At 38.0% G+C, this 19959-nt stretch overlaps 1 protein-coding gene across 2 annotated transcripts in view; it reads left to right on the forward strand.

Annotated features, from left to right (window-relative positions):
- Positions 1-15401, forward strand: part of RAP1B (RAP1B, member of RAS oncogene family) — a 51622-nt gene extending 36221 nt beyond the window's left edge. The window contains exons 2-9 of one of the 2 annotated variants that reach the window (XM_084956316.1): positions 4194-4261; positions 4377-4458; positions 5472-5540; positions 6658-6714; positions 7603-7743; positions 10249-10392; positions 11202-11318; positions 14157-15401. In XM_084956316.1, the coding sequence (XP_084812442.1) occupies positions 4402-4458; positions 5472-5540; positions 6658-6714; positions 7603-7743; positions 10249-10392; positions 11202-11288 (555 nt within the window). In that variant the 5' untranslated portion in view covers positions 4194-4261; positions 4377-4401 and the 3' untranslated portion in view covers positions 11289-11318; positions 14157-15401. The remainder of the gene's footprint in view (positions 1-4193; positions 4262-4376; positions 4459-5471; positions 5541-6657; positions 6715-7602; positions 7744-10248; positions 10393-11201; positions 11319-14156) is intronic. The other variant, XM_005663969.4, reaches the window with a different exon arrangement.
- Positions 15402-19959: the final 4558 nt, after the last annotated feature.

The raw sequence follows: 19959 nt of genomic DNA on the forward strand, positions 1-19959 counted from the left end.
AGATTTGTTAACCACTGAGCCATGACGGGAACTCCTGACGGACTTTCAAAGGCAGGAGCAAGTTAATGTCAACTGTAAAAGACCTGTTACTCAAGTGAGGCAAATGCTACTTGGTTAGCATTTTGTTTTGGTTTGGTTTTTTTTGCTATTTCTTGGGCCGCTCCCGCGGCATGTGGAGGTTCCCAGGCTAGGGGTCGAATCGGAACTGTAGCCACTGGCCTACGCCAGAGCCACAGCAATGCGGGATCCGAGCCGCGCCTGCAACCTACACCACAGCTCACGGCAACGCCGGATCGTTAACCCACAAGCAAGGGCAGGGACCGAATCCGCAACCTCCTGGTTCCTAGTCGGATTCATTAACCACTGTGCCACGACGGGAACTCCCTGGTTAGCATTTTGGTAGGTGTTCACTGAAGTGAATTGTTTTGTTTTGTTGTGCTTTTTACACACCTGTGGCATATAGATGTTCTCAGGCTAGAGGTCACATCAGAGCTACAGCTGCCAGCCTATAGCACAGCCACAGCAACACTGGATCTGAGCCACATCTGCGACCTACACCACAGCTCAAGGCAACGCCAGATCCCCCACTCACTGTAAGCAAGGCCAGGGATCAAACCCGCATCCTCCTGGGGGGATACTAGTTATATTCATTGCTGCACCACAGTGGGAACTCCGAGGATTTTTTTTTTTTTAATTATCAATAAACATTTGCAAGGAAGTCATTAAAAAGTGACATGGCCCAGCTACATAAAGGATAAAAGAATGCAGGGGAAAATGAATCTAATTTTATTTATGTTGGTTGATTTGCTCTTTGGAATGTTTAAGAAATTCTTGTCCCCCATCCCTGAAGTTACCATATTCCCTCTAGATGGATTCAGAAACACAAATTTGAAGGCGTCTTTTCATTAGAATTCTAAGTTTAAATATTTCTCAGATATTAATGTAGGTCTGTGTGGTTGGATGTCTGCATGGCCCTGAATAAAATTACACCTAAGTAATCTTATTTTTAAATGATTTTTTTATGATAAAAGAAGCAAACCTGAATTCAGTTACATGTTTACAAAGAATGATTTCTTTTTCCCAAATTAAATGTGCACTAGAGTATGGAATATTCTTAAAGCTGAAAGTTGGTTCAACTTTTATTTCGTATCTTCTCAAGTCATAATCTGGTAAGAATCGTGCAGTTCACAAAAGTTAAGGAGGCAGTGTCCCAGAAATGGAGAAAAACCTATGAAAATGATGGTTTCAATAAGTTTAGAAATAAAATATAGGAGTGTGGGAGTGTTAGCAGCCTTCTTTGGTGTTTTTGCTGTTTTATTTAATTTTTTATTGAAGTGTAGTTTATTTATAGTGTGTATAGTGTGTGTGTAAAAGTGACTCTGCTGTACAGAGTTATACATATATATATTACTTTCCGTCATAGTCTGTCCCAGGAGATTGGATATAGTTCCTTGTGCTATGTAGTAGGACCTTGTTTTTAATCCATTCTAAATGTAATTGTGTGCGTCTACTAATGCAAACTCCCAGTCCATCCCACTTCCTCCCCCCACCCCTTGGCAACCACAAGTCTGTGCCTTATGTCAGCGAGTCTGTTTTTGTTTTGTAGATAGGTTCATTTGTGTCACATTTTAGATTCCACATATAAGTGATATCATATGATATTTGTCTTTCTCTTTCTGATTTCACTTAGTATGATAATCTAGTTGCATCCATGTTGCTGCAGATGGCGTTATTTCATTCTTTTTTATGGCCAATTAGTATTCCATTGTGTATATATACCACATCTTCTTGATCCAGTCGTCTGTCCATGGACATTTAGGTTGTTTCAACGTCTTGGCTATTGAGAATAGTGCTACTATAAACATAGGGGTGCATGTATCCTTTTGAATTATAGTTTTGTCTGGATATATGCCCAGGAGTAGGGTTGCTGGATCATGTGATAGTTCTATATTTAGTTATCTGAAGAACCTGCATACTCTTTTCCATAGTGGTTGTACCAACTTGCATTCCCATTTTTCTGTCTTTTTTTTTTTTTTTTTTTAATTTGGGTTGTTCCCCCCCATTAAGGAACAGAGAAAATATAGTGAATAATCTGTGTAGTTAAAGGCAGATGTGAAGGAGAAAGTTTTAAAAGGAAGCCCATGGTTATAGAAATAAACGGATGGCATACAGAGATTAGTAAAACAATATCTTTTCTATGCGTATGGACTGAAAGGAAAGCACATATAAAGAGATTTAACACAAAGAAATACTATGCCAAAGTGAGTCCATTCTTTTTTTTTTTGTCTTTTTGCTATTTCTTGGGCCACCCCTGCGGCATGTGGAGGTTTCCCAGGCTAGGGGTCGAATCGGAGCCTACACCAGAGCCTCAGCAACGCGGGATCTGAGCCGCGTCTGCAACCTATACCACAGCTCACGGCAATGCCGGATCATCAACCCACTGAGCAAGGGCAGGGACCGAACCCGCAACCTCCTGGTTCCTAGTCGGATTCGTTAACCACTGCGCCACGATGGGAACTCCTGAGTCCATTCTTAATTGACTTTCATAAGTAAGAGACAGGCCTATCAACAATAGGCTGATTTGCAGAAGCATATTCACTGAACAAATGCTTATTGATTGCTTAAATGTGTTTAAACCCGTCCTGGTATTTACTTGTTACTGTGACTAAAGAACTGTCATTTCTTGATTTTTTTTTTTTTTTTTTTTTCCCCTGTCTTTTCTAGGGCCGTATGTGCAGCATATAGAGGTTCCCAGGCTAGGGGTCTAATCGGAGCTGTAGCCGCCGGCCTAGGCCAGAGCCACAGCAACTCGGGATCCGAGCCACATCTGCGACCTACACCACAGCCCATGGCAACGCTGGATCCTTAACTCACTGAGCGAGGCCAGGGATCCAACCCACAACCTCTTGGTTCCTAGTTGGATTCATTAACCACTGAGCCACGACAGGAACTCTCATTTCTTGATTAAGAATGTTTAAAACCCGGTGAATATTTTTATGCTGTGGCCACTTTCTTCTAGGATTGTGGGAACTTTGTATTCTCATTCCCCCACCCTGGAAACTTTTAGGATCGTCTTTCTCTATCCTTAGTATACTGAAATTTTATAACGACGAGTCTTGGTATGGGTTGGGGCTTTTCAGTTTGGGGTTTTGGGTTTTGATTTCTACTATTTCATCATACTAAAAACTTTCAGTCTGGGCATTCGTGTTCTTGAGATCTGCCTCTGTCTCCTGACCGTTGTCAGTCCCTTTGTGCTACATCATTCCTACTTCACCCCATCTCCCCCAACCCCCAAAGACATACTCTCTCCCTCCCTCATCCCTTTCTTAGGAATATATATTTGGTCTGCTTTCTCTACTCACTTATTTACCATTTATATATCTCAGTGACCAGCAGGTTTTTTCTGTAATTATCACATCATGAATATTTTATGTTTTGTGGACCAGATGGCCTCTGTTCTAACTACTTAATTCTACCATTACAAGATAGCAACCACAGGCAATACACAAATGAATGGGGTAGCTGTATTTCAGTAAAGTTTTATGTACAAAAACAGGTAGTAGGTTGGATTTGTTTGTACACCCCTCCCTTATCCTCTTCATCTTTACCAGAACGTTAGCTCAGTTGAGAGTAAGGATTTTTTTTGTTATTCATTGGGTTATATCCTTGTACTTAGTAGGCATTCAACTCAGAGTTGTAGGTGGTTCAGAAAAGGAGGGTGAGGGTATCATGTCTATCACTGCCATCTTGTAGCCAACAAAATACTCTTTTTTTTATTAAGAAATATATGTATGTATGTGTGTGTGTGTTATATATGTATATATATATATATATATATATATATTTTTTTTTTTTTTGGGGGGCTGAATCTGAGGCATATGGACTTCCTGGGCCAGTTATTGAATCTGAGCTCCAGCTGCGACCTTTGTCACAGCTGCAGCCACACCAGATCCTTAACCCAGTGCACCGGGCTGGGGATCAAACTTGCACCCCCCAGCAACCCGAACCACTGCAGTCAGATTCTTAACCCACTGCACCACAGTGGGAACTCCCAGAATGCTCCTTAATTCTGTTTCTCAGTATCCCCCTTTTTTTTCTTGATTGAGTAAATATTTTATTGTAATTGAATTTAGGATAGGGCTGAAAGTCATGTCTGTAGTTCTGCAATTTCTTTCTTCCTCTCTTTTATAAAGATCACTACCAGTAGCATCCTACCAGTAGACCATCCAAGTCTGTTTATGGAATACTCCATTTTAGTATGGTATGGTAGTCATTTTAAATAAATCTACTTGCTTGAATATCTTATTTATATAAGAAATAGATGAATACAAAGATATTACTTAAGTTTTTTGTTTGTTTGTTTTTTCTTTAATAAGGTACTAGCTTTTACAAGTTTGCACCATGCGTGAGTATAAGCTAGTCGTTCTTGGCTCAGGAGGCGTTGGAAAATCTGCTCTGGTAAGACATTTTCATAGTACCCAAGCTATTCACTCCAAGGCATGTTCTTTTTCTGTTAAGTTTTAGGTTTTGCTTATTTGTCTTCATTTATTTTTTAAAGTAAAATCTCATAATGATTTTAAAAACAATGTAATATTTTCCTTGTAATTTTAGTCAACTTTAGTTGTATCTGGGTACATCATATGCTCTTGGGAACATTGGTTCCAGACCAGTGTGAGATATTCCAGAATACAGTTTGGACTAAGCATAGAGGGTAAGCACATACAATGGTGTTCTTTCTGCATTTTAGAGCTAGATAGAAATAAATTTTGGTCCATCTCATTGTGAGTTGGCTTATAATACAAATTTTATGTTACAAAAAATAAATCTAATTTTAAAAACTTTTTAAAAGATTACCTTTGACTATCCCACTGTTTTCTGTATCAAGGAATAGTAAAGCAAGAAAGAAGACACAACTTGACAGTGGTGGGGTGGGTAAAGGGAGAAACTTAAAGGAAATAACTTGAATAGCAGAGTGTAGCAAAGCCTCATAGTTAAGACAGATTGACCATCTTACTTAACCACTTAAAGTGAACACCTTGCACAGAATTTGACATGCTTGGATCAGAGAAGTGTGTGCAACAGGCAGTGGGCTGCTTTTTCATTTGTAAATATATCCAGTGATGGGGAGGTGTTATGAGTATGCGTATGTGTATACACGAAGTAATTAGCCATTTTCTAATTAAAACTAAAATTTAAACCCTTAAGACTGAAACAGGAGCCATTTAACAATTTTTAAATATATAATTTAGATTTACCTAATAAGGATCATAGTGATTATTAATTTATTTTTTAAAGCTTTCTAAAGTAACTTTGCCACCAAATGCATGTATTCACATGTAGTTGTGCTCGTGTTTTTTAATCAATGGCGTAACTATTTATTATGAAATAAGTATTTTTAAATGTGCAGGTTTGTATTTGGGGGGTTTTGGGGGGGGTTGTTTTTAGTGTAATGGTATGTTAATTTCTTTCAGACCGTACAATTTGTTCAAGGAATTTTTGTTGAAAAATATGATCCTACGATAGAAGATTCTTATAGAAAGGTATGTTACTTTAGAAGGCCTTTTGTTTTTTTTCTTTACTTGTTTTTGGCTTAATAATTATTGAATATTGTTTACAAAGTAGGATGAAGCATAGTTAATTTATAAAATTAGTGAGGAAACATCAAACTTGATTATTTTTTGGCATTGAGTGCTTATGAGAATATCAAACAGTCTTGCTGTCTGTCTTAAGTTTACACTGACCCTGACATTGTAATTTGACACACAAACTTTAGAGCTAGGCCATGCATTTCAAGTGGTAGCTCCATGTTTCTCTCCCCTTCCTACCCCTGAAAGAATGAATACTCTCAGGCTCCCCTGGGGACAATAAAACTTAATTGTTATACACATTTTTAATTTAGTAGCTAGCTCCCCACCTTAGCATAGCAGTCAGCCAGCCAGCCTGGCCCCTTCACAGACATTGTGTTTCCATTCCTCCTGCACAATCTACAAAAAAAGACCCTGGAAACTCCTTTCTACACCCAAACCATGAGATGGTATTGCTCTTATTTCCATATCAGTGATTTTTTTCCCCAAAGTATGGCAGAGTTGAGATAGATGATCACTTCTGATATTATTGGAATTATTACTGGCTTAAAAACTTTTTGGAGCTATTTTGAAATTATTTCCTTCCAGAATTAAGTGCTGAGTGATTCATACTGAGCTTGGATCTTGTGTATCTTGTAGATGTCCTTATATTGAATTGAGAACACATGGTTTTTGCACCTAATGCAGTTTGGGGTTCAGTGCACCTTCATTATCTAAACTATTTTTTTCTCCTGGTTTTTAAAGTATTGCTGAAGATTAGTTGTAAAGTTGGTAAAGTCTGTGTCTCTATTTTAAATGTCATATTAGAGAGTTCCCATTGTGGCTCAGTGGAAACAAGTCTGGCTAGTATCCATGAGGATGCAGCTTTGATCTTTGGCCTCGCTCAGTGGGTCAGGGATTCGGTGTTGCTGTGGGCTGTGGTGTAGGTCCGAGATGTTGCTTGGATCTCGTGTGGCTGTGGCTGTGGCGTAGGCCAGCAGCTGTAGCTCCGAAAGTCGTATCAAATTTTATGTATATTAAATTAGTCTTGTGCACATAAAAAAATGAAGGTGTATTTTAATTTTTCCCCCAGCAAGTTGAAGTAGATGCGCAACAGTGTATGCTTGAAATCTTGGATACTGCAGGAACGGTATGTAAAACAAAGTACCAGAGTACATGCTCAACTTACGCAGTATTGACTTGATAAATGCTAGTATTCTAAAGACAAGTATTAGTTAAGCTTATTTTAAAATGTTCCTTGTGTTAAATCTTATCCTCTTAAATTCTACGTTTCTTACGTGTGTGCTTTGTAATTGTGGTGGATCATTTATTGAAGAAATAATAGAAAATCTCTATCAAAGTTTTCATAGTCTCACTAGTAACTTTTAAAGCAAGTTAAAATATATTACTATATAATAATAAATAATGTGGAAAGTACCAGAGTATGCATTTCTTCCACAGTCGATCTGTGACATATTTTGAATGATATCTTTCCTCCTTAAGTGTATTTACAGACCAGCTAGATTTGTTGGTATCTGAAGGTGAAGGGAAGATTTATTCTGGATATGTGATATTTATACAACTAATATTTGAGTACCCGATATGTGCCAGGACCTGTGTTCTTACATTCAAAGGCTCACAGTCTAGTGAAGGAGGAAAATTGTGGGAAAATGGGAAGATAGAAGTAAGAGTGCTTGTGGACCTCAGAACCTAGAGCATTATGAGCTAGCTATAACTTGGTGATTCAATTTGGGCGCCTTCCACCTTCAAATATAGTAAAAGGCTACCTTTAAGTAGCTTTTGAAGACAGGACATTTCTGTCCCACTTGAGTATATTTATTGCACCTAAGTCTGCTTTGGTGTCTTATTTTTAAATAAAACACGTATTTCTTGAAATACAAATTTTTCAAGTAGCCACAGACTAATTTTAAGAGATGTTATATAACACTGTTACATTCTTTAAGCTTTAATTATAGACTGAAAAGTTATCAAATTAACTGTCAAAATATTTTTTAATGCTTTTTTCTTTTTCCTGTAGGAACAATTTACAGCAATGAGGGACTTGTACATGAAAAATGGACAAGGCTTTGCATTAGTTTATTCCATCACAGCACAGTCCACATTTAATGATTTACAAGATCTGAGAGAACAGATTCTTCGAGTTAAAGACACTGATGATGTAAGCTGGCTTTGTAATAAATATTTTTTCTTTCAAACTCTTGTGGTGATATCCAATTTAAAATTTTGAATTTAAGTCCGATTTAAAGTTCATGTGTTTAGAGAGGTTGGTTGGTTTGTTTTTCAAAAACTTTTTCTTTGAAAGGCAAAAATATGTCTTTAACATTATGTATAATGTAAAAAGTGAGAAATAGCCTCCTCTCCCCTTTGTAAAACAATTTTTTTTTCAAAGTTGTTATGCTTTTATTTTATTTATTTATTTATTTATTTATTTTTGTCTTTTTGCTATTTCTTTGGGCCGCTCCCGCGGCATATGGAGGTTCCCAGGCTAGAGGTCCAATCGGAGCTGTAGCCCCCGGCCTACGCCAGAGCCACAGCAACGCAGGATCCGAGCCGCATCTGCAACCTACACCACAGCTCACGGCAACGCCGGATCGTTAACCCACTGAGCAAGGGCAGGGACCGAACCCGCAACCTCATGGTTCCTAGTCAGATTCATTAACCACTGCGCCACGATGGGAACTCCTGTAAAACAAATTTTATACCCTTTCTATTTTTAAATCATGCATTTGGTGGAGAAGAAGGAGAAGTGTTGGTGGCAAATATTACAAATAGAGCAGATTGATGTTCTGGCCACATTTCTGGTAGATGATGAGCCTTTTTAACAACCAGGGAGTTCCCTTCCTGGCTCAGCAGTTAACAAACCCACCTAGGATGCATGTGGATTCAGATTCAGTGGCCTCCTTGCTCAGTGGGTTAAGGATCCAGCGTTGCCATCTGCTGTGGTGTAGGCCAGCAGCAATAGCTCCTGTTCAGCTCCGATTCGACCTCTTAGTTCTCCTAGTCTGGGAACTTCCATATGCCTTGAGTATGGCCCTAAAAAGCAAAAAAAAAAAAAAAAAAAAAAAGGCAATGTATGAACATCTCAAACAACTATAATAATAATTTTTAAAGAAAGCCAACAAGTAGATGTATATATATTAATTTTCTAACGTAAATTTACACACCCCTTCAGAGTACACTGTAATGGAGTTTAATCCCTATAGGAAACTTCAAAAGGATTATTTTAATTCCTCATCACACTGTATATTGATCTTGCATCAGAATCACCTGTAAAGCTGGTTAAATGAGATTGCCAAGCCCCACTGCCAGAGTTTCTGATTCAGAAGGTTGGGATAGGGCTTAAGAATTTGCATTTCTGGAGTTCCCGTCGTGGCGCAGTGGTTAACGAATCCGACTAGGAACCATGAGGTTGCGGGTTCCGTCCCTGCCCTTGCTCAGTGGGTTAACGATCCGGCGTTGCCATGAGCTGTGGTGTAGGTTGCAGATGCGGCTCGGATCCCGCGTTGCTGTGGCTCTGGTGTAGGCCGGGGGCTACAGCTCCGATTCAACCCCTAGCCTGGGAACCTCCATATGCCGCGGGAGCGGCCCAAGAAATAGCAACAACAACAACAAAAGACAAAAAAAAAAAAACAAAAAAACAAAAAGAATTTGCATTTCTAACAAATTTCCAGATGGTATTGGTGCTGCCTGTCTTGGCACCACTCTTTTAAGAACCACTATACTATGTATAGTTTAGTTATAGCAAATATTTTGAGAACTCTGGGGCGCCTGTGGGAAATGCTGCCATTTCCTGGACTTCTGAAACTTTGGGGGACCCTACATACTTACAGAAACCTCAGTTGGTAAAATTATTTACCATTGTCTCTGGTAACTACAGTAGTTTCTGATCACTTGCACTAAACAGGTATTTATTAATAAACTACATATCTTCTCCTTTAAAAATCAAAATTCTTGATTTTCTAGTTTGAATTTTTTCCAAAACATCTAAGGATATCTTCTCTAAAAAGACATCTCCATGCTTTTTTTTTTTTTTTTTGTCTTTTTGCTATTTCTTTGGGCCGCTCCCGCGGCATATGGAGGTTTCCAGGCTAGGGGTCGAATCAGAGCTGTAGCCCCTGGCCTACGCCAGAGCCACAGCAACGCGGGATCCGAGCCGCATCTGCAACCTACACCACAGCTCATGGCAACGCCGGATCGTTAACCCACTGAGCAAGGCCAGGGACCGAACCCGCAACCTCATGGTTCCTAGTCAGATTTGTTAACCACTGCGCCACGACGGGAACTCCGAAACCAGAAAATTTGAAATTGATTTATATCACCTGGAAAAACATTTAAAAATTTTGGAATATATTGGCTTTTCCCTTTTGTACTTTTTTTTTTTTTTAAGATTTTGTGTTTTCCCTACTATAATTGAGTCCATTGTGAGAGTTTTTCCCCCTCTTTTATAAGTAGATTATAACCTGTTTTCTAAAAAATTCATGTGAAATATTCTTAAAATACCATTGGTAAGTCTTTCATATTTAACTGTAAATTTTATTGCACATTATTAAATTTAATATTTTCTCTGGCATAATATAAAAAGTAACCCCTAGGGTTGACTCTTAGAATTTTGATTTGAATTTACGTAGCATATTTATTTACTTATTTGTTTTTACCCTTTTAGGTTCCAATGATCCTGGTTGGTAATAAGTGTGACTTGGAAGATGAAAGAGTTGTAGGAAAGGAACAAGGTCAAAATCTAGCAAGACAATGGAACAACTGTGCATTCTTAGAATCCTCTGCAAAATCAAAAATAAATGTTAATGAGGTAGGGTGAAATAGGACTCTTGATTTGGAATTTAACATTCAAAATCAGTGGAAAGTAATGAGTGTATATTAATCATTATTAATCATCCCAAGTTAATTTGTACTCAGGGCACTTAGGTCATATAGGCAAAGGTCTTATGTGAAGTATATGCATGTTAATAAGCAGTGATGCAGTTTGAGCCTCTTCATTAAAAAATGAAGGACCACTGGACAGAAAATGATAGAGGTGGGAAAGACCCATTAAGTCTTCAGATACATGAAAGCTGTTAGGTAAAAGGTGAGGACAAATTCAAAAAGGCGTGAATGGGAGTTCTTTTGTGGTGCACTGGGTTAAGGATCTGGCATTGTCACTGCTTTGGTGCAGGTTCAGTCCCTGGCCCAGGCACTTCCACATTCCGTGAGCAAGGCCTTGGGCGGTGGTGGGGGTGGGGTGGGGGTAAAAAAAGGCGTGAGTGGATCTTACCTTGAAGGAGCTTAAAGTCATGTTGTAGAGGAAGAATATATAGAGAGATGAAGAAGAAGAATGGATTGTTCTCCTTGGATGATGGTAAATGTTCTGGCTGAACTAAGATCTCTACAGCTCCTTCAACTCCGTATTATTTTTAGAACAATTTTAGCCCTCCCCAAAAATAAACAAACAGAAGAGAACTTGGCAATTATAAGAATACTCTCATTCCTTAACTGAACAGAATATTGCTTTCTGGAGCTTGTTTATAACCATGCAAAGTTCAGCTTTTCCATTTTACTGTTTTATTTTTAGTTTCTAGAGGTTTGTTTTCCTATAAATTAAAAAATTTAATATGTTTGCAGATCTTTTATGACTTAGTGCGACAAATTAACAGAAAAACTCCAGTGCCTGGGAAGGCCCGCAAAAAGTCATCATGTCAACTGCTTTAATATACTAAATTCATTGTAGCTCTGAGCCAGGTATGTTAATTTACCTTTTCCTCTCTTTTTGTTTGTTTCCTCTAACTTTTAACCTCAACTCTATTAAGGGTCAGGAAAGCAAGTATATAGAATTTCTGTTGCTCTGGGGGGAAAAAAAAAAAAGATTTCTTCCTTTTTAAGATATCCATGAGTTAATATGATATCCTAGTAATTTAAAATAGATATTTCATCATCAGAAGTAAGGTATTCCATGTAATTGAATATTCTAGGTGAGTTTATCTAATATATACTCATGCCTGAGTGGGTCACTGGTTTGTGCTGACACAAATGCAGTGACGACTAAAACCAGTCTTCTCTGCCTTCCTCTTTGTTGCCTTAAGCTAATTAAGGTCTAGTGGAAGAAATAGACAAATAATTGTAGAATATTGATAAGTACTGTTGTAGAATAAATCCATCGCAATACTAAAAATAAGAACCCCTGACATATTATGTGCCAGGCACTCTTACATATTGCCTATATATTAGTTGAATTCTCACAACAATCCTATGAGGCAGGAATTATTAGAATTCCCATATTACAGATGAGTGAGCTGAAGCACAAAAAGATTTTTATTTATTCAAGTCCTGCGGATAGTAAATACCAGAACCAGAATTGAATCTAATGACCTGAGTACATGGCTCAAGAGTTTGAACTCTGAACTGGCACCCAAATCCATAATTAGTCACAGTGCATTATGGGTACTATCTGAGCTTGTAACTAAGGCACCAAACCAGTCAAATGTGAACCGTGGATTCAGGGAAAGACTGTCAGAGTGAGAGACATCTAAGTTGAGATTTGATGGGTAAGTAGAAATTGTGTAGGGAATGAAGAGTTTCAAAGCAGAGAGAACCACAAATACAACCCAGAGATGAGACAACAAAGGAAAATGGAGCACGCATAACTCTAACATAGTTTTTGAAAAGTATCATATTACATGAATTAACACTTATAAAGCAGTTCAGGACCTGTCACATGGTAAACCCTCAACTATTAGCTGCTGCTGAGTGCCAGTTATCATTAAATATTTTTACTATATTCTTATCCTTGGGAACCTTTGATGTTTGTGGCTCTGCTTCTTCCTGTGTTAAATGGCCCCATATAACCATAGCACTCTGATCTTTCTAGAGTTGGTGTCCCTGCTCTTCATTTAAGGCTTTCTGTTTAGAGATCTAGCCTTTCATTTTTTATATCCTCTCATTTCCAACCACGTGCTCATTCTTAGCAGTGCACATGTGCTTGAGCTCACACACTGCCATCTGTCCTTTCCAATTTGCTACAATATAGAGTATGCTAAGATATAGAAAATTTAGCAAACTCATTCAGACTATAAATGAGGGCTTAAAGTTCAAAGCATTTGTGGGAATTAGTTCATCAACCACATCTCTATTAGCAACCTTTCTGGAGCTTGCAACAAGTCTGATTCCCAGAAAACAAGTTTTAAAAAAAGAAACTTTTTTTTTTTTTTTTTTTTTGTCTTTTTGCCTACTCTAGGGCGGCTCCCACAGCCTCTGGAGGTTCCCAGGCTAGGGGTCTAAATGGAGCTACAGCTGCCAGTCTACGCCAGAGCCACAGCAGCGTGGGATCCGAGCCGTGTCTGTGACCCTACACCACAGCTCACAGCAGCGCCGGATCCTTAACCCGCTGAGCAAGGCCAGGGATCGAACCTGCAACCTCATGGTTCCTAGTCAGATTCATTAACCACTGAGCCACGACGGGAACTCAGGAAACTTTTTTTAGCCCAGGCATGTATGCAGAAAATCATCCAGAGTAAATAAATAATTGGCAGACCCATGAGTTCTGATTTTACCTTCTTTTATATCACTCTCAAACTTTTTAAGTTCAATTAGCTATGTTTTTAGTGTAACAACAGCTTTTTCTGACATCCATCTTAAAGTTGATGGAATCTGTTTAAGTACAGAATTAGAAAACATTTAGCTGTCATATGTAAAGAAGCATTGGGAAATAAATTATAATTTTGTTGATTTCTCTGAAGTAGCTTTTTAGCTACTCAGTTGGAAGAGTAGGAAAGAAGTCTTGATTTCTGATACTAGAAAACCTGGTTAAAAATGCATTCTATACTTGTGATGTAATTCTAAGATTGTAAACACTCTTGGAGGATCACCCATTTTGTTAATATTGGTGTCTTTTAATACTAATTCTAGTAAAGGTGATCAGATAAAAAAATTTTAGTGTGTTTTGTTTGTTTCTTTGTTTTTCCCTTTGGTTTTGTTTGGTTTCATTAGGTGAGGGGGTTCTACTTTTAATCTTTGGAGGGTAATACACAGAAATTTTCATTAAGGTACATTCCCTTTTTATACACAAAACTTTAATTTGACTGACTTTAAAGAAGGCAGAAGAATAAATGAAATCATTCCAAAGAGTATGAAAATACTCTACCCTTGCTTTGCTGTGAATTGCGGTGCATGGTCATTAATGTAATGACAAGGACAAGAACCTGTACTAAATTTTTTTTTTTTTTTTGTCTTTTTGCTATTTCTTGGGCCGCTCCCGAGGCATATGGAGGTTCCCAGGCTAGGGGTCTAATCAGAGCTGTAGCCACCGGCCCATGCCAGAGCCACAGCAACGCGGGATCCGAGCTGCGTCTGCAGCCTACACCACAGCTCACGGCAGCGCCAGATCGTTAACCCACTGAGCAAGGGCAGAGATCGAACCCACAACCTCCTGGTTCCTAGTTGGATTCGTTAACCACTGCGCCACGACGGGAACTCCACTAAATTTATTTTTGACACTTTAGCACTGTTGTTTTAATATGTCCTGTGGATCTTTGGTGTGCTATTTAAAACCTATGTTTTCAATTATTTTTTTCTTTTTGACAGGTCTGAAGAACTGTTGCCCAATTCAACAGTGCCAGCATTCCAACTTTGTTAAACCTACCAACATCTTAAATGGACTTTCTGTGGTGGTACCCTTTAAGAGGCGGATGAAAGCTACTACATCAGTTTGCACATTCTAATCACTTTCCAGTATCACAAGAGAGATTTTTACTTATATAATAGTCCTAGAGTATGCAGCTGGTAAAACCAGAGGCTACAATCCAGTATTACTGCTAAGAGACATTTTTCATCCACCAATGTTGTACATGTATGAAAATGGTGTACTGTATACTTTAACACGCCCCATACTTTGTATTGGAGAGTACAATAATGTAAATCCTAAAAGCACCACTATTTTAGCATAATAAAAGAAAGTCCAAAGAGCTCCTATATAGACTACTCCAGATAACTTCGCTTCTTTGATACTTGTAGCTTATTGTAATTTTTTTTAAGAAATTCAAGGTCATTATCATTGTATTGTACAAATAAGCGCTTTGATTAACACAGCTATATAGTTTTTTTAATTTTTAAAAAACCTGTGGAGACAGTGATCTTGTCTTTAAAATATGATAGTCCTTTCAGTATAATGTCTTAGATTAAAGACGTTGCCTTTAATATCTGTTGGGAAGGAAATGTCCAGACTTTTCAAATCTCTTATTATATGTTTCCTTTTTGTTTACATAGGGAACAATGTTTATAGTTGTGTGTACAGTGGGGGTCTACAACAAGAAGTGTATATTTTCAAACAATTTTTTAATGATTTAACAATTTTTGTAAATCATTTTCAGGCTTCTGCAGCTGTAGATTCTCACTGTGAATCCCTTGCTTGCTCATGCATAAGTGTATTTGCAATACCAAATATACAGATTTAGTATTTTTGCCTGTTAGTGATTGTTTCACATGTGTAACGTTTTGGTTGAGATGTTAAATGGTGGACGAGTACTGTGGATGTGAATGTGGGAAGTAATTTTAATCATGTGTAATTGGTCACAAGGCCTAAGTTGCAGTAACTATTGCTGTTTTATTTAACAATGCCTTGTTGCTTCGTATGCATTAACGTTTGGGTGTAAAGATTGTGTGTCTATCCAACAGGGAGCCACAGTATTTAAATTGACCAACCTAATGTTACAACTACTTTGAGGTGGCCAAATGTAAACTAAAAGCCTTAATTAAAGTGGTGCAATTTTGTATAACTTAGCATCAGTAGTTCAATAAATTTGGATTGCCATGCAAGGGCTTGCATTATAATTACTTGCCACTTGAATGTGTTTTGTGTAGTGTTTAACAGTGCTAGTAAATAAATATGGGTTTAACTTCTTTTTACATGTAATAGGTGCATTTTGCATAGTGTGGTTTCATAATTTAACATTTGGGCAAGCCAGACTCATTCATTAGTTACAGAAATGGTAAGAGAAAGATGTCAGATATTTTTCCTAGTATTGTTTAAATATCCACATAACCACTTTTTGAAGTTTCCCTTTGGAAGGAATTTTGTAAACCAATCAATATTACTTAGGAATATATGCTTTCTGGGTAATGTTCAGTAGCTCTTTGAGGTATACGTGGAAGAATTGAAAAATACTTTGGCAGATGTTACACAAATGGATTTTTTTAAAACTAAAGGATGCAGTTATACTTAGAATATTATGGTTATAAATATCTTTGAAAGAAGGAGACTCAAGTACTACTTTTTATATAATGGGTCTTTGTCTTATGTGTCCTGTAATTCAGTTCTTTTTTGAAATTTGTAAACAAATCTTAATTCATACTTTCTCAAAGTATTTGCTAGCCACTGGAGCGCATCAGCAATTAATTAATGATACCATCTAATTTAGAGGTGTCTGCTGGTCCCCTAAATACTTCACATTTGAGTGGGACATTTAAAGACTTTCATTTTAAAGTCTTAATCCTTATATATTTAACTCACAGAGTTAGTTCCCTGTATCTAAATTAGGAAGTGTTTATTCTGTCAATTTATATTCATTGGGAGAAAATTAAATCCCAAAAAAGTGAAATTGTGGAGCACTGAAATCACTTCAATTTACTTCAATTTATTATGTCCTTTTTTTTTTTTTTTTTTTTTTTCCTTTTTGTCTTTTAAGGGCCTCACCCACAACATATGAAAGTTCCCAGGCTAGGGCTCAAATCAGAGCTATAGCTGCCAGCCACAGCCACAACCACAGCAACAAAGGATCTGAGCCACATCTGCGACCTGCACCACAGCTCCTGGCAATGTTGGATCCTTAACCCACTGAGTGAGGTCAGGGATCGAACCCACATCCTCATGGATACTAGTCATGTTCGTTACCCCTGAGCCATGATGGGAACTCTTGTAATGTCCTCTTACATCCATTTGGCCCTCTTTGAGGGCACCACCATTAATTCAGTTTCCTTAATAAATGTTTCTTGTCTACCAGCTATGTGCCAGGCTGAGTTCTAGGCTCTTAAAAACATTCAGCAGGTAAATTTAAATAATTTCTTGTCAACCATTTATTCTAGATCTGAAGATAAGGCAGCGACTGAGATCAGCTTGGGACCCTGTCCTTCTAGAGTTTCTCAACCTCAACACTGAATGTTGTATGCTGTATAATGAATTGTGGAGGCTTTCCTGTGTGTTACAGGACTTTTAGAGGCCTCCCTGAACTTTCTGCACTAGATGTCAATAATACCCCCGTCAGCCCCAAGTCGAGACAGCCAAAATTGTTTCCAGACATTGCCAAGTGTCTTCCAGTTAGAATTGGGGGTGGTGGGTGTTGAAGGGTAAAATCGCCCCAGTTGTAAACTACTGATCTAGTGGGAAATATTTATAAAATTGGAATATTAGTGGCATCTGCTTCATAGAAGTTGAAGAGAGTGAAGTACATGGACAGTGTCATCCTCTGGGTCTTTGTTCTTGTTTTTTTATTTTGTATTTTGCTAACAGATATGTGGCTGTAGTTTGTCAAAAAGCAACATTGTCTCCCATACAAAATAATACCGGCAGTTTAGGAATGCATATCACATGCGGATGGACTTTTCTGGTGCTTAAATAGAAAAAATACACAAAATAATTGTATTCATGAATCAAAACTCATGAGTTCCTTTTCAGGTCTCCAAGGATAATTGGAGAAATGTGAATTTTTCAAGAAAACCAGAATAGCATGTCGCTTAATTTTTCTAAAAGGTATAAAAACCCTGTTTTGACTTTAATGTTCGTGCAACTTTTTTCTTTCTTTTTTTTTTTTTTTCTTTTTTTGTCTTTTTGCTATTTCTTGGGCCGCTCCTGCGGCATGTGGAGGTTCCCAGGCTAGGGGTCGAATCGGAGCTGTAGCCACCAACCTACACCAGAGCCACACAACGCAGGCTCCGAGCCGCGTCTGCGACCTACACCACAGCTCACGGCAATGCCGGATCCTTAACCCACTGAGCAAGGGCAGGGACGGAACCCGCAACCTCATGGTTCCTAGTCGGATTTGTTAACCACTGAGCCATGACGGAACTCCCCACTTTTTTTCTTAAATATGTAATTTTGCCACATGTACATGTTATGAGCAGAAAGTTTTAAAACCTCCATTTATGAAAGTAAGTTTGCCTTGCTTTTTTAATCATCTCATCTTTAGATATGGGACAGCAGATTCAGAATCAAAACTCATTACTGCAGCGTGTTTTTTCTTTTAATTTACCTCAGTCTGTCTTTTCATTGAATTTAATCCCCATCTATTCTTCTGTCTCCTCTTTTTGAATATTAGAAATGTGGAGTTACAGTATTTTATAATTAATGCTATGACCTTGTCTTAGAAATCATAGTGTTTGCAGGTATATCTCTCAAACTATCAGTGAGCCTTAACATATTGTGATTTATAAGACAAAATTTTCTTAATCTGTTCTGTAATTTGTTTCAGTGCATCAGTACATTTGGTATTTTATGAATGCATGAGAGAAGTGGAATAGATTGAAAATAGAACTAAACTTACATTCCCTTAATTGACCATTGAAAAGAGAATGTATGAGTCCTTGTGATGTTGATGTTACTTGTCAAAGTTCTAAACCTATTAATGGAGCAACTAAGTTTGTAGGCTTAGCATTAGTTTATCTTTGAAAGGTAGAAATAAATACTTTACTCAATAGGTTGGTTTCCTAAATGCAGCAGAAGTATCCCATATGTTGCACATACTTTGAACTTGCTTCCTTAAAACATCCTTTGTGTGGCCTATAGATTACAGACCTTAAAAATTAAAGATTTTATCCAAAATTAGTGGTATCCACCTGATTTTTGTATCCAAGAATCAATGGGCACATTTGAATTCACATGTTTACCTTGTTCCAAGCATTGTTCACTATACTGGCATGGATACAGCAGAGGTGTTCCACTTAACATGGGGCTTACATGATTTTTCTCATTCATAGGCAGTTAATTTGTCTATTCTGATTTGTCTGAAAGGGTATGGAGAGAATTTTTACTGTTTTGTTCTGTTATGAACCTTGTTTAACCTGATTTTCCTTATATAGTGACTTAAATCATTATCCATATTTAGCATTTGGGTCAAAATATAGGATTTTTTGCTGAAAACTAAGCAACACAGATCTTAGAAGTTTTGGGGTTTTTTGTGTTTTGGGGTTTTTTTTGTTTTTTGGGGGGGGGTTGGGTTTTTTGTCTTTTTGCCTTTTCTAGGGCCGAATCCGCGGCATATCAAGGTTCCCAGGCTAGAGGTCCAATCAGAGGTGGAGCCGCTGGCCTACGCCACAGCCACCACAACGCCAAATCTGAGCCACGTCTGCAACCTACACCACAGCTCACAGCTACTCCAGATCCTTAACCCACTGAGTAAGGCCAGGGATCAAACCTGCAACCTCATGGTTCCTGGTCAGATTCATTAACCACTGAGCCATGGCAGGAACTCCTAGAAGATTTTAATATGAGTATATATTCATTTAGGTCAAAAAGTTATAGCAGTTTTTAAATAGGCAGAGATCAAAGCCTAAGTTTTTGTCATCTGTCACTATTACTCATTCAAATTTCTATTTATAGTGTGGTAGTTTACATCACCTGTGTGGACTAAGTTCAGAACAGGAAATTCTGTTACAGTTGAACTTTTGAATGTGAAATGTGCTATGTTTGGAGGAGGGGGGGGTAGCAAAAAAGTAAATGATTGAATAGACCCACTCCTGCTGGCAGGGTGCCTAATGTGTCTGTGATGGGGAAGGCCAGTCAGAAAGGATCAAATAAATGAAAAACGTACATCATATCTAACCAAAAGAGAGTTCATACTCCATTATCCATACTAATGCAAGCGACCAACAGTAAACATTTCTTATTTGTAAACATTTCTTATTTTGCTTTACAATGTATGGGCTATTTGATATAGACTTCTATCAGTTTCACTCAAGTCAGTTTTTGGGTTTTTTTTTCTTTTTCTTTTTTTTTTTTTTTTTGGCCCTGCCCACAGCATGGGGAAGCTCTCAGGCCAGGGATCAAACCCTCTCCACAGCAATGATAAACCTGGATCCTTAACCTGATGAGCCCCAGGGAATTCCTCAAGTCAGTGTTAAATAGATAATCTAAGCAAATCAACCAGAAGTATCTTTCCATACTGGAAATGGAGCAAGATCAGATGGCTACAATGTAGAAGTGCATAGTTACCAGGGAACCACCCTACTGTTTTAGTAATGACTAAAGCAACTGATTTTGACAGCTGTGTGAAAGATCGCTCAGGAGGTATGATGGTAGAGCTAGAGTTAACCCAACTGGTTGTAGACTGCTTGGAGCTGTAAGGGTGAGGTGATTAGGGTTAGAGCTGTGGTGACAAGGGGAAGCCATGAAGTTTTA

Source organism: Sus scrofa, chromosome 5 (genome assembly GCF_054392235.1).
Source record: "Sus scrofa isolate SSC_HxYL_T2T_F1_AM1 chromosome 5, Sscrofa_HxYL_maternal_Yorkshire_Landrace_v2.0, whole genome shotgun sequence".
Taxonomy (NCBI): domain Eukaryota; kingdom Metazoa; phylum Chordata; class Mammalia; order Artiodactyla; family Suidae; genus Sus; species Sus scrofa.